Raw genomic sequence first — 12916 nt, 5'->3', positions numbered from 1 at the left:
TGAAACGCTTCACATACATCGTGTGAGGAAATCACTTTAACGGAACTTGTATTGTTTTAAACGTAGAGTGGACGGGAAGGACGTGATCAGCGTTCCCCAGCGGCGGCTCTCCTTCGACTGTAAGACGTCCAAACCGATGTTCAGCCAGCAGAACGACGTCATCGGTCACGATGACATGGAGAAGGTTCCGATGTTCAAATGTTTTAACTGTGCCTGTACACAGGGACATGAAAACAAATTGCTGCATTTAATTCAATTTAAAGTTAATTAAAAGTCTGAATCTGGCGTCTAATCTGAGACTCGTCTTCTGTATTTGAGGGTTTCAACAGATTCACAGCTGCTTCTGTTGTTCTTTCATTCAGGGATCAGATCGAATCGGAAAGATCACGTCAGATGAAAACCTCGCCGACTCCGTTCACTCGCAGCACTTTACAGGTAAGAAAAGTTCATTTTAAAAGGGCTGTTAGCTTTGTGGAGTTATCCGGATGTAAAGAAACAAAGACTAGAGAAAATATTATAAAGATGAAAACTTAAGTTACATTTGATAACTAAATTGATTTACTGTACTTCAATTAAATTAAAATGTCCTTTAAGTAGTCCTATATTAGTGTAATTTATACATCTAGCATGGTGCATTTTAGAGGCAATTATTGTACTTTTCACAGCTATAATGAACTTTTCCATTCATCCCAAGCTGTATTTATTTATTTTTATTTTATTTATTTTTGTGTATATAGTGTGTGTGTGTGTGTGTGTGTGTGTGTGTGTGTGTGTGTGTGTGTGTGTGTGTGTGTGTGTGTGTGTGTGTGTGTGTGTGTGTGTGTGTGTATTTATGCATTGCTCTTATTTTATTTTTCTAAAATAATTGTTTTTATCTATCGTAATTTATGGATACGTATTTGTAAATTAGTTCTTATTGTGAGCCCCTTTTTTGTGTTTCTATGCTGCTGTGATGACTAAATTTCCCCACTGTGGGATTAATAAAGTAAACTAAATTTAAGTCTGAATCTATAATTAAGCTACTTTGCAGTCGAATATTTCACTCAAAACCTAAATATAATGTATTGTAACGTCTCAGCAGTATTTAAAGTAGTTAACATGAGCTACATCTCAACCAGATGCTAAATTAAAATGTTTGTTTAATTTAAATGCTTTGACAAATTATTTGGAGCTTCCTCAGATTGTAATTTTTTTAACAAATAAATACAAATACAATCAGTGAAAAGTATTAATATATTGTAAATTATTTTGAAGGTTATATACCAATTTAGTTTTATTTTAATCTGACAGTGTCAATAATGATTATATTTTAGTTTTTTCTATATTTGTCGTGTTATTTTTTCTAATCTAGTAGTTGTTCGTGTATAGATCCTGTTCCATGACAGACAATTGGGGATCCTTTAAACCATCAAAATAATCCCATAATTTAACACACAATAGGAAACTTTTTAAATAATGAATACTTAAATTTTGTTTTTACTTTTGGCAGATAATAGTTAAATGCTTCTGCTTAAGTGTAATTTGAATGTTTTTTAAAGGACTAATGGGTTATTATTTTTTGCACTGTGGTACTTTTACTTAAAACTGTAGTGCGGAGCTTTTACATATAAATTACATACAAGCACCTTCAAAATGACTTCACAGTGCTGATTAAGCCTGCAGTGTCACCAGCAGATAAATCTCTCGGTATTTCACAGTAAACAGAGTTTTTATTTGGTGTCTGGTGAGACGTTCCCGCTCCAGTAGTGATGCATTTTACGTCACCCTGCCAGAGCAAAAGTATGGCAGAAAATCCTACTAAAAAAATAAATCAAAGAAATTTCTCTTGGACGTCTTGGTAAAATATGAAGGTTATGACATGTTTTTGTAATTCCTCTCACTGCCAGAAGGGGGTGACGGTTCAAATAAAGGATCAGTGTATAAATCAGTGATTCTCCGTGAGGGGAAATAATGGTGCACACCTTTTTTAGCATATCGGTGGTAAATAAACGAGGCCCCGTGAGGAAAAGTAATTCTGATGATGTCGTAAAAACATGAAATAAATATCAGTTTGTTAAAGTATGGGATGATTTCATTCCCTCATTTCCACCTCAGTTATGAGTCTCTGCTCTGCAGGCTCCGGTGCTTCCACGTACACGCTGGACAGCGGCATCGGCACGTTCCCGCTGCCCGACTGCAGCAGCGGTGCGGCCGGACGGGGGCTGTCCAAGACGAGGACCGGCGCCGAGCACCACTCCGCCGGCTCCCCGGGTCGGGCCGGCCGGCGTGCGCGCACCCTGGACCGGGAGCTGCCGTCGCAGGAGGACTGCTACGTGCCGCACAAGCAGCTGATTCCCACCATTCAGTACGGCTCGGTGCTGGAGGGACGCAGCTCGGCCGGCGTCATCCGCGAAGGTGACGACAAACTGCCCCGCTGCAGACGTAATAACAGCTGGAGGAGGTCCGGTGGTTCAGTGCAGGCTCAGATTCACGTCTGGGGAAAAAAACAAGATACACGAAGGCCTTGAAGAGTCATAAAAAAACACCGAGTTGAGTTTCTGGAAAAAAAAACTTTAGAGAATAAAAAGTTTTAAACTCAATTCACAAAAGTCTTGAACATAAAGATGGATGAGTTTGGTGACCTTTAACACCTGGAAACAAAACGTGGCTGCTGTTAGCTGCAGCTTTCAGGAGGCTCAGTTTTGACCAAAAATTACATGATCTTAATTAAATCCATTGTTTTAAATCAGTTTTATGCCGCTAATCTGGGTCCTGATCTCATTCATTTATTTAATTATATCATTAAAAATCATTGTTTTATACTACTGGGAAAAACTGAAAAGACTCATTGAACAAAAAATGATTCTAGGCCTGAATGTCCTGATTGATTTTTACACCATAAATGACCATTTAAAAAGTTTGTGTTCAGCATCTGTCAGGTGAAATAGCCTCATGATATCTTTTATATTCCTATTTCAAACTGTCGGACGTCACTGCAGAGTCGACAGCCTGCTGGGATGCTGTAATGTTCACATTTTTAACATAACGAAACTCGTAGGTAAAAGTAGAGTTTCAAAATTTGGCCAGATGATGTCAGAATATTAAAAAAGCCACAAAAATAATGAGCAAATAATCAAAACTAACCCTAACTATTTATATGCAAATAGTCAAACAAATATATAACTTTGTATAGATATTTAAAAGTTGTATATATATATATATATATATATATATATTTAAAAGTATGATATCAGTACAGTGAAATTTCAATGGTGTAATCGACTTTGATCTCAAATTCAGATGCCTAAAATAACAAAAACATCACTTAACTTTTATCAGTCTTTTAGAGAGGGCCCTGAAGTTTCACGAGAAATTAATATTTGTCTATCATTTTTCATTAAATTCAGTATTTTACTTTATTTTTACTGTGTTAACATGGAGACAGTAGCAGTAAGCTGGAAAAACAGTTATGAATGTCATCATTTTGAAAGCATTTGATCTTAAAACGTTTTTAATTTTTATTGTAAAATTTAATCTAATGATGGTGCTCATTGATAAATTAGGCGACACTGAATATTTGCACAAAGTCACAGTAATCCAACAAACAGTTTCAATATTTCAGCGAGAATCAAAAATGTAAACTTCACTGTGGTGCTACAAGAAAAGTCAGAGGATTACCAATATCTGTGTGATTCATCCTCTGGAAACTATGAATATGTGTACAAAATATCACAGCAATGCAGCCAATATTAGTAGAGCTATTTGGTATGGTTACAAAATACAGGTGTTCCCTTTTATTAACCTTCCTCACTTTTGGATTTTAGACGAGTAAACGTGCTCCTAAATTCAGTCCAGTAATAAACCCACGAGAAAATCCCTCTTAGAAATAAAACGGTTCCTTTTTGTTGCTCCATCTGCAGCCTCGGAGGCCCACGGAGCCAACGTGTTCTCGCCTCGCTCCAAGACCTGGACCTTCCCCAACCTGAAGACTCCAGCGGGGCCGGCGGAGGTGTACCTGGCCGTGGAGGAGGAGGAGGAGGAGGCGGTGACCTTCGGATCCCCGTTCAGAGCGGTAGGCCAACGCCAGCTGGGTTCATTTTCTTTTTCAAATATATCCACATAATGAGGTCTGAGTTTTAGAGTTTTGGTGCTGAAAGCCGCTCTCATGCTCGAGATAACAACTCGTAAAAGAAAGTGAAGTAAGATCTGTATAACGTATGACATCCTCCAAACAAACTAAGAGTCAAAACTAGAAGACGTTCATTTAGGTCAAAAAAATGAGTGATTTGTGGTCGATGCTTAATGAAAGTTGCTGAGGACAAGAATTATCTGGGTCACTTACAGGCTGCAACACTTCGCAGTAGAAATACATTTTAAAATCTGCACTCACATCTTACATAATGTAAAAAAAAAAACAGAACCACATTCTCCCTTTAGAAATTATTAATCGCTCGACTATTAAAAATTCACAGAGACGATTTCTGCTGCCCAGTTTTCTTTTTTGCACCTGAAGGCGTTTACGTAAGACTGAAACACACGTGACCCCCCGCCCCCCTCCCCTCCCCACCCGCAGGGCATGAAGGCCGGCGGGCCCTCCTCCAGCCGGGTGGTCGACCCGGGCAGCCTCCCTGTCCCCGCCCAGTCGGGGATGAGCCGGCGGGGGAAAACGCGCGTTCCCACCGTCCCCGAGATGAGCCGGGAGGCCGGACTGGAGCTGCTCCGGGAGCGGCCAGAGGAGGCGCTCTCCCCGAGCCGCCCTCCGGTCCTGGAGACGCCCGAGTCTCTGAGCGACTCGCTGTACGACAGCCTGTCGTCCTGCGGCAGCCAAGGGTGACGCAGCGGAGATCACCGCAGCGTCGTCTCCCGGTCGCTCATCTTTTGAGGAAAAGAAACCGCAGACGCCCTGCTAACGTTAACGTTAACCGGAGCGGCGTGTCATCAGGCTCGTTGCAACTGGAAGGATGAACTGATCTCTTTCTCCTCAGGATCTCAAACATGAAGCCAAAAGCCACCAAGGAATCTCGCTTGTTCACCTTTTCACAATCAGACTGGACTGTGGACACGTCTCTTTGATTTCATGTATACAGGACGGCAACACCGCATGGCCGAGCTACCGTTCAGCACAACAACGCATCTGTGATCAAATACATCCGTTCTGTTCCGACATCATTTCACCCACATAACGGAAAAACGACGGAGAAAAAAACATGGATCGCCTGGGAAAAAAAAAAAAAAAAAAAATGAATGTTCATGTCTGTGGTTCTTAATTGCTAAACTCATGCATCACGATCTTAAATGTAAAAACGATTTTTATTGATCATGTTGATATTTTGTTTCGCGGCCAAGGAAAAGGTTGTCAGAATATGTCTTGTTTTTAAAATCATAATACATTTAAAGGTAATATATACCAGCAATAATAACATAGATAAGAGAAATGGCTACACTATTCAATGAATATGTATTTCTATTATTTATTTATTTTAAATGTACATCATTTGCAGTCATTTTTTTGTGTGTAATCTTTCTGTGAAAATTGCAGCCTCGCTTTGTAATTACGTTCATATCTTGTGTTCCGACATCTCTATTGCTGTTCGTTACCTAGCAACTAGAGGTCCTCTGTACCTACTGCCGTTTTTTCAACTTTCTAATTAAAACGTTTTGATTTAGTTCTCTATGTTGGTCTGTCTTTAAATGAAGAGTATGTTTACAGAGCTGTATGGTTCTCACAGGGTTCCCACCAACCATCAGTGATGTCATCATCCATCAGTGATGTCATCGTTGGTTGGTTCAGATTCTGTCCGTCACCATCTTGCTGGTTGGGAGCGGTTTGGAGCAGGAAGTGACCATATTTGGATGAGCTGGGGGAGGAGCCAGCGGTGGATCTGACCGATCTGATCGGAAACCTGACGATACTACGTTGAAGTTGAATGGGAGTCTATGGAGCTTTTTTATATTTGTGACGACATGCTATAGTATGAGTTTATGAAATTTTTGACAATATACTACAGAATTACTTTTTTGAGAATTTGGACAATTTAATTATATAAATATAATTCTAAATATTAATAATTACATTATTATATATATACAAATAGAAAAAAATCCAAAGCTCCAGTCAAATTAAAACTGTTTGGATTGAAGATATTAAAGACACAGTCGCTTTATTTTAATACGTTCAACACATTTATTTGAGCAAATGTATCAAATTATCAGTTTTACATCAATAAAATAAATTCTTCACAGTATACTTTCAAAATAAAATAAAAATAAATCGCACTGATGCCAAACTGTCAGGTTAAACATCACATCATTTGGCAAACTAATTTCTAGACAACAGATATTTAGAGGAATTTACAATTGGAGTGGTCAGAATAAACCGCCTGTTTTCACGATCCAGGTTGGAAAAACAACAAAAGAGAAACAGACAGATGGCACCGACTCGTCCTCCTCCGCCGTCCAAAATCGAGTCCAGCGAGTGGATGAGAGTCCGTCTGAGTTGTCGATCATCGTGAGTCTGACGGGCGTTCAGGGTTTGAGTCGGGATTACCAGGCTTCACAACTCTCCCTAAAAAACTAAATTTGTGGGAACAAAACGATTAAAGGGGGGAAAATTTCTGAAAGGAGGATCTGTTGTCAAAAAATCATGAGACACCATACCTTGTAACACTCCACTAAAGAACTGAGGAAAACTATAAATAAGCAAAAATCGACAAAATGAAATTACGTAAAATAAAAACGATAATCAGTTTCAGAAGCTTACATGACCCACTAAAAGGAGCCTATCATGTCATTAATTTATGGCACTAAATAACAGTTATATGAAAATCATCTGTTAGGAGCTGCTCAGCTTCTTCTGGGAGCCTTCGTAAGGGCAACGCTCCCCTCTACAGGCCAAGCGTGATCACTGCAGCGTTAGTGTGTTCTCCATTCACAGCCATTGATGGGACTAGCGTTACTGTACCATAAACTTACATTCAAACCCTTGCTGTAAGTTTCAAAAAAAGTAAATCAAAGAAATTTTCAGTAATATAAGACCACATAAGAGTTTAATTTGAGAAATGAAAACAGAAAATGAAAAGCACCGAGTGCGTCGCAAGTTTGTGCCTTTTCTGACTGATTGGTTATTTGAATTTCCTGCTACGACCGGCTGACGACTTTTTACTTCTTTTCCTTCTTCTTCTCCTGGAAGAAACAAAACAAGGGAGAAATAGTTTGTTTTAGAACACAAAACTCAGCATAATTAACAAACGATATCGAGCGCACACATTTGTTTTTGGAGAAATCTGCCTTTGAAAGCTTTTTATTCTCAAGTACAGAAGTTTTGTCAGTCTGAGCCGCATTTTATTGCTTCAAGTTTGAACTATTTTATTTTACATTATTTTTTTTATTTTTTTTTACAGCAAACACTTCGACACTGACACCATCCTACAAAGCATCTTCAGTGTTTGTCTTCAGGAAGCAGTCATTGCTGCTTTTAAATACAAAGAGAAAAATCAAGAATATAAACCTTCACCAGACCTCATTTCACTTCGTCCTCACCTTATCGTTCATGGCGAGGATGACCATCAGTTTCCTGAAGATGGTGATGAAATCGAGGAACAAGTCCACACAGTGCCTTTCAAAATAAAATACACAAAGCGGAAGTTAGCGTCTCCAAAATAAAAGGCTGTAATAGTTACACATTCATCATGTAAAAGCTGAACTTCTGCAACACTTTTGAAAAAATTAAGTTTATTTCCATCATGTTTTTTGTCAGAACTGATGCTCCTTTGTATACCTTATTATGGGATGTTATACCTGCATTGTATACGGTTCTAAGAACAGATAAAAGGACTTTGCCGACAGTGAATACGAGTCCTCACCAGACGTAGTCCTTGTCTCCGTTCTCGGCCTTCTCGATGATCAGCTGAGTGTCGAACAGCACGAAGCCGCACATGATGAGCAGGCCGAGGTACATGTGAGCCTGTTACACACCAAACAACATGCTTACAGCACACGCTTACAGCACACGCTAACGCAGCGGATCGAAGCTTCGTTCAGCACAACATCGGGCTTCAGTTACCTTGAAGAGCATCAGAGATCCAAAGAACATGTTGATCACAGACATGAGGAACAGGAGGGAGAGGCCGGACATCAGAGTGCCTGAAGTTAAACAAAAGGTTCACGATGCAAATCTGTCATTGTTCATGTGAAACAGCATTTCTCTTATGAACAAAACTAGAACACAAAATAAAGTGTTAAGTCCAGTTCAGAGCAAAGATTCACAACCAGACGATTTGAAACTTGCGTCCACTCGCGGTTTTCCGTCGCCCTGAAACATCTCAACATAAACCGTCCCTACTTCTGCTTCAACTTTGGACATTTTTCGTGGCTATTTATAATTTGTGGCATCTTAAAACATAAAGAGAACAGTGACGGTGAGTTCAGTGCAACAGCTGCATTTTTAGAAGTGATGAAACCGGACGGAGCTTCATCGGAGTACCGGGACACGTCTGGAGATTCGTGCTGTGAACTGGAGACAGCAGATGTCCCGTTCTGGCAGGTTGTCTCTCGTTTGGAGAAGTTGGCGTCTCCTCTTATAACTTCTGTTCAGTCTCTGACGGCAGCATAAACAAAGTGCCGTTACCTCCGAGGAACAGGTAGCTCCTGCGTTTAGCATAGAGGGCGCTGAGAGTGAAGCAGATGAAGATCACGGAGGTTCCCATGAAGGCCGTCACGATGATGCTGCAGGAGAACCAACACAACTTTTCACTTTGGATTTCTAGAGCAACGCTCGCAGATGTTTTAATGTTTAACTCGCATTCGGCCGTTTCAACACAGACCGATCGTTCACGTACCTCGGGTTGACGGCGATGACAAAGTCCAGCGTGGGTCCGAGGCCGACACCTGGCGGGCCGGAGAGGAGACGCCGCTTTAAACATCACCCACTAACACCACCGAACTCCAGTCGGACACGTTACCTGTGAGGAAGGCGAATCCCGCCAGGATCGCCAGTCTCTTCTTCTCCGTCTCAGAGTTGTGGGGCGTCATGGCGAGCCAGAACATCAAGCCCAGGGAGCCGAGCACAGACAGCACGCCGCCCTGAGGACCGGGTCCGAATACTGCACTCAGTTACGGTTGTGATTAATGTCACACGTCAATCTGGTCACAATACGGAGATTCAATTTGTTTGAATAGTTGTCAGATTTCTTTACTTTTAAAAAGTGCCGAGTCACTTTCTCACAGGATGTTAAAAATGTAGGTAAATATTTTCTTAACGTCTTCCAGGGGTTCAAATTACAGACACACACTTTGACCTGTGCTATTTTTATTGTCCTATATATTCCGGCAACACAATAAATGCACCTATTGTGCTTCTTCTGTTGCTTTTTGTCACTTCACATGTTTGTTGAGTCTCTAAACTGTTTTATTTTATTTACTTAAGACAAAGAACATTTCTCCAAATAGGATGTTTTCTTGGTGTATACGCTCCCATGTTAAAACCTCCAGCACCAATTTTTAATCCATTTCAGTTTCTTCTGAATTCCAAAACAACAAAGAGACGATGTGTTCAGAATATCCTGAACATGTTTCACATTAAACACAGACGGAGACGAGGAAGTCGTAACACCGACTGTTGTCTGACTTCAGGTCTTGTCACGGTGTTTCTCAGCAGACGTACTACACCCTGCTAGCTGCCAGGGATTCATCGTTGTTCGCTCCGTCAGCTACACGTCAGAATCACCTCCAACACTTTACAGAAGGAAAGCTGCTCAGATTCCCTAACAGAGCAAAACCTCTGACATATCTGCAGTTCATAGTTAATAATAATAATAATAATAATCAATAATAATTCATAATAATAATTCATAATAATAATCTAATAATTTGTAATAATAATATAATAACTAATAGTAATATAATAATCTAATAATAATTCATAATAATAATCTAATACTTTGTAATAACTCATAATAATATAATAATTCATAATAATAATCTAATAATTTGTATAATAACTCATAATATAATAATTCATAATAACTAATAGTAATATAATAATCTAATAATAATTCATAATAATAATCTAATACTTTGTAATAATAACTCATAATAATATAATAATTCATAATAACTAATAGTAATATAATAATCTAATAATAATTCATAATAATAATCTAATACTTTGTAATAATAACTCATAATAATATAATAATTCATAATAATAATCTAATACTTTGTAATAATAACTCATAATATAATAATTCATAATAACTAATAGTAATATAATAATCTAATAATAATTCATAATAATAATCTAATACTTTGTAATAATAACTCATAATAATATAATAATTCATAATAACTAATAGTAATCTAATAATAATTCATAATAATAATCTAATACTTTGTAATAATAACTCATAATAATATAATAATTCATAATAACTAATAGTAATATAATAATAATTCATAATAATCTAATAATTCATAATAATAATTCATAATAATCTAATAGTTCATAATAACTAATAATAATTCATATTAATAATAATAATAGCTCATGTGCACATGGGATCAGATCAGGCAGGATGAAGGGTTCCTATTTAAGGTTCTACCTGTGCAGGTAAACAGCTTCTTACCTGAAAGAGGCGTGTGACCACATGAACGTAGGAGCCGGCCGCGGCCACGAACATGCAGACGGCCAAGCTGGAGTAGACGTTCTTCAGGTGCACCTGAGTGGAATGAGATCTGCAGCGGGACATCAGAGTTAAAGACGCCGCCGGTCACACGACGTCTCGGAGGAATCGGCTCGCTTACGTACATCTGGGAGAACTTGAAGAGAGCGTCCAAGTCGATGTTCCGGTCGAACACGTTCATGATGGAATCAGGAGCCGAGATCTCAGAAGGTCTGCGATGGGACGAAGATCTGGACACAACGATCAACCTGCGATGGGACGAAGATCTGGACACAACGATCAACCTGCGATGGGACGAAGATCTGGACACAACGATCAACCTGCGATGGGACGAAGTCTCCTCGGGACACAACGATCACACGTCCACTTATTCTACAACTTCATTCACAAGCAGAAGAGAAGAAACTCATTTCATCTGAAGGACTCGATGTGAATTAGAGACAAAATCAAATTCTATATTTTTGACCAAATTGTAGAATAAATTAAATATTAAAGAAAAATCACACAAATCCAACTAAAATACAGATTTATGGTCTTTGGGGTTTGTTATATTTTAGAAGTGTGTACTTTTCATTTACAGCAGAATAATAACAATAACAATAACAATAATAATAATAACAATAACAGTAATAACAATAATAATAACAGTAATAATAATAACAACAATAATAATAATAACAATAATAATAACAGTAATAATAATAATAATAATAATAATAATAATAATAACAATAATAATCTCCTGACATGCAAAAACAAATTATTAATATCAGGTTTTGTTTCGACAATAAACCACAAACATTGTTTAACCTTTTCGTCTCGTGGAGACATTTTAAAGCTGCTTGAAGCATTAATCACCGAACCGGTTCGGAACCAACACCGAACCGGTTCGGAACCAGCACCGAACCGGTTCGCATCGGAACCAGCACCGAACCGGTTCGGAACCAACACCGAACCGGTTCGCATCGGAACCAGCACCGAACCGGTTAGCATCGGAACCAGCACCGAACCGGTTCGCATCGGAACCAGCACCGAACCGGTTAGCATCGGAACCAGCACCGAACCACGCACAGCAAGCTAACGACTGTCTGATAGCATGATGTCGATTCGTGCTAAACCTGCTAGCTGGCGACCGAAACCAAAAACATTAAATAATAAATATGTTGAGCAGCTAAAATGGTGTTTGACGCACGAGCCATCGCGTGTGTGTGTGTATATAGATCTATATATCGATATATAGATCTATATACACATAAATAGATATAGATCTATATATAGGTTAGCTATTAGCTGCTGCTCGCCAGCAGGCGTTAAGTAACGGCTAGCCTGGCTAGCTAACGTCCGACAACAACTCGACGACGACGTGTTTGTTCGGCGGAGAACTCGGTTCATGTTCCGGCCGCCGGGACCGCGACACCCCGGCACGACCACGGAGGGCCTCGCGGCCTCGCGGCCCACCTGGCCGGCCTCACCTGCCTCTCACCTGCCGCTCCGCCGCTTCGCTGCTTTTCTCTTCGACGTGTCAGTCAGCGCGACAGCCTGTGACGTCACCATGGAAACGCCCAGAACTCCGAGACGCGACGCAAAACCGGAAATAAGGCGGTTTCCGAATGGAAATAAACGCACAAGTCGTGTATTTTTGCATTTGATATACTTTAAAACGTGTTATTATTAAACATAAACACTGCCTGCCGAGGAACCTTAATATTACTTCCAGTACTTCCTGGTGTGTCACCGAGTAATGTCCCCAGTACACTTAAAATGGCCGCTTCATTAATGATCAGCTGACTCGATCAGACTTCATGTTTACGAGATAAACAAACATTCTACTTGTTTGTGATCTCACTGAAATAAACATGTCCGGGTGTAAATGGGCGTGTTAAGCTTTACATCAGTTATTATGACGCATGATGTAACGTATACAATTAAAAATACATAAACTTATTTATAATTTTATTTAGAACAACAAATGTATGCTATAATAATTACATGTATACTCACTGTCAGTAGTGGAACATTTTTTTAATCCGAATTTTTCTGATAAATGGAAAGATTAAATGTTACTTTATGGTTTGACACAATTTTCCTACATTTTTAGTGAAATAAATAATTTTGAAAGCCCTCAGACCAGCTGGAAAATACATTGTTTGTCTGAATTTATTGACTTTTTAGAGATGCATGGTTCTTACAAAACAGAAAAAACATATAGTCTAATGGGATATGATGCATTACTGTAGATAAAACTAACCAACAGGATA

At 39.1% G+C, this 12916-nt stretch overlaps 2 protein-coding genes across 6 annotated transcripts in view; one reads left to right on the top strand and one right to left on the bottom strand.

Moving 5' to 3' along the window:
- nckap5l (NCK-associated protein 5-like) overlaps positions 1 to 5645 on the top strand; it is a 35915-nt gene extending 30270 nt beyond the window's left edge. For 3 of the 4 annotated variants that reach the window (XM_069721915.1, XM_069721913.1, XM_069721916.1), the window contains 5 exons: positions 67 to 184; positions 363 to 435; positions 2095 to 2394; positions 3900 to 4051; positions 4553 to 5645. In XM_069721915.1, the coding sequence (XP_069578016.1) occupies positions 67 to 184; positions 363 to 435; positions 2095 to 2394; positions 3900 to 4051; positions 4553 to 4813 (904 nt within the window). In that variant the 3' untranslated portion in view covers positions 4814 to 5645. The remainder of the gene's footprint in view (positions 1 to 66; positions 185 to 362; positions 436 to 2094; positions 2395 to 3899; positions 4052 to 4552) is intronic. The other variant, XM_069721917.1, reaches the window with a different exon arrangement.
- Positions 5646 to 7006: 1361 nt separating this feature from the next.
- On the bottom strand, positions 7007 to 12249 carry tegt (testis enhanced gene transcript (BAX inhibitor 1)). Of its 2 annotated transcripts, none has more exons than XM_069721918.1 (10): positions 12142 to 12249; positions 10784 to 11036; positions 10602 to 10710; positions 8940 to 9060; positions 8817 to 8865; positions 8606 to 8703; positions 8042 to 8121; positions 7842 to 7942; positions 7519 to 7594; positions 7007 to 7161 (listed from the first exon to the last, which is right to left on the bottom strand). In XM_069721918.1, the coding sequence occupies exons 2-10, from the start codon at positions 10837 to 10839 to the stop codon at positions 7138 to 7140; spliced, it is 714 nt and encodes a 237-aa protein (XP_069578019.1). In that variant the 5' UTR covers positions 10840 to 11036; positions 12142 to 12249; the 3' UTR covers positions 7007 to 7137. The 2 variants fall into 2 exon arrangements, with proteins under 2 accessions (XP_069578019.1, XP_069578020.1); XM_069721919.1 differs by having other exon boundaries at positions 12131 to 12234.
- Between the last annotated feature and the right edge of the window lie 667 nt (positions 12250 to 12916).

Source organism: Brachyistius frenatus, unplaced genomic scaffold, assembly GCF_029030835.1.
Source record: "Brachyistius frenatus isolate BFR_SWC_R1_liver_20210118 unplaced genomic scaffold, ASM2903083v1 Contig_278, whole genome shotgun sequence".
In the NCBI taxonomy this organism is placed as follows: domain Eukaryota; kingdom Metazoa; phylum Chordata; class Actinopteri; family Embiotocidae; genus Brachyistius; species Brachyistius frenatus.
This window is presented reverse-complemented; position numbering and strand designations above follow the sequence as displayed.

Coding starts and splice junctions, on each gene's coding strand:
- tegt (XM_069721918.1), bottom strand. CDS start 10,839: ATGAACGTGTTCGACCGGAACATCGACTTGGACGCTCTCTTCAAGTTC. Junction 8,122..8,605: donor GAGCTACCTGTTCCTCGGAG/GTAACGGCACTT, acceptor GTTTAACTTCAG/GCACTCTGATGTCCGGCCTC. Junction 7,162..7,518: donor TCCTCGCCATGAACGATAAG/GTGAGGACGAAG, acceptor TGTTTCTTCCAG/GAGAAGAAGAAGGAAAAGAA.